The sequence below is a fragment of the Papio anubis genome, unplaced genomic scaffold (assembly GCF_008728515.1).
Source record: "Papio anubis isolate 15944 unplaced genomic scaffold, Panubis1.0 scaffold6423, whole genome shotgun sequence".
NCBI lineage: Eukaryota > Metazoa > Chordata > Mammalia > Primates > Cercopithecidae > Papio > Papio anubis.
The window spans coordinates 1-1,387 of record NW_022166645.1 but is presented as its reverse complement, the minus strand read 5'-3'; the positions used below and the strand labels follow the sequence as shown (position 1 = coordinate 1,387).

Here is a 1,387-nt window from a genome sequence, read left to right as displayed (position 1 = left end):
GTTCTGATACGCTGTTTTGAATAGTAAAGAAGGAGGGAGGGTGTTCCTATAGTCCCTGGAATTATACAGACCCACACTGGGCTCCCCTTGGCTGCGGCCTGAAACCTGTCCCTCAGAGAGCTGTCCTTAGGGCACTGGCCTTGATGACCCAAAGCCTCTCTTGTGGGCATGCCACACCCTGCAGGGCGCCGGCCCCAGGCCACAGGGATGGGGAATGGAACTCCCGAGAGGCCAAGCTGCCTCCCTTCTTTCCTGCCCAGGAGAACCCTGCCAAGCTGTCTGACCAACAGGAGGCGGTCCGCCAGGGTCAGAACCCTTACCCCATTTACACCAGCATCAACGTCTGCACCGACAAGAGTGGGGAAGATTTTGCAGGTGCCTGGGTGTGGTGATGAAGGAAGGAGGTAGAGGAGGTGGGGAGGAGGGGGTGAGAGAATGGGGTGATCAGGGTGCCCAGAGGAGGTGGTTGTACACAGGCACCTTGGAGCACAGCTGGGCTGCTGCTTCCTGTCATTGGCAAAGCTAAGATTCCTGCTTGGGCACAAGCACTGTGGTGGGAAGCCCCTGGTGACTTTCCCTTTACTCGGGCCCCTAGAGTGGTGCGAGTTCACGCCCTACGAGGTCGGCTTGCCCAAGTACGGGGCTTATGTTCCCACCGAGCTCTTTGGCTCAGAGCTTTTCATGGGACGATTGCTGCAGCTCCAGCCCGAGCCCCGGATCTGCTACCTGCAAGGTGAGTCGAGGCTGGAGGGCTGGGGACAGGCAGGTGCCGGGGCCAGGCCCTGACTGACATGGGGTGGGGCCCTGCCTGTCTCCTTAGGTGTGTGGGGCAGTGCCTTTGCCACCAGCCTGGAAGAGATCTCCCTAAAGACTGTGGGCTCGGGCCTCAGCTTCTTGGAGTGGTACAGAGGCAGTGTGAATATCACAGGTGAGGGTAGTGACCCCGAGCCCCTCCCACACCACATTCCAGCAACGGGGCCCTAGTAGAGACACAAAGAATGAGGGAGGGGACAGAGAATGACTTGGCTGTCCCACTGGATTCAGGGAAGTCCTGAGGAAATGACCTCTAGCTTAGGGTCTCTAGATGTCCAGAGGTGATCAAGTCGCACCTTTGAGTTCTCTGTTCTGGGATCCGATTAGGTCCACTCGGTGCAGGACTGCTGGGTATCGGGTTGATACTCTGTCCACCCCTCTTCAGTGGCTCTTCAGTCTGGTCCTTAAATGGCTCATGGGAGCCCCACGGTGCAGAGCACCTTTCCCGCCTTTCTCCCCTGGATCACTTTTCCTCTGTTCTTCAGTTCAGCTCAGATGTCATTTTGTCAGACATCCCTTTTACACTCCATCCCTCCACAATGCCTGAGAATCTTTTTTTTTTTTTTTTTTTGAG

General features: G+C 56.7%; 1 protein-coding gene across 1 annotated transcript; it reads left to right on the top strand.

The window, feature by feature from the left end:
• The first annotated feature begins 16 nt into the window (after nucleotides 1-16).
• On the top strand, nucleotides 17-1,355 carry LOC116273398 (cytosolic phospholipase A2 zeta-like). Its single transcript, XM_031662426.1, has 3 exons — nucleotides 17-375; nucleotides 596-733; nucleotides 821-1,355. Exons 1-3 carry the CDS (start codon nucleotides 144-146, stop codon nucleotides 982-984), a joined length of 534 nt encoding a protein of 177 aa, XP_031518286.1. The 5' UTR covers nucleotides 17-143; the 3' UTR covers nucleotides 985-1,355.
• The last annotated feature ends 32 nt before the right edge of the window (nucleotides 1,356-1,387 follow it).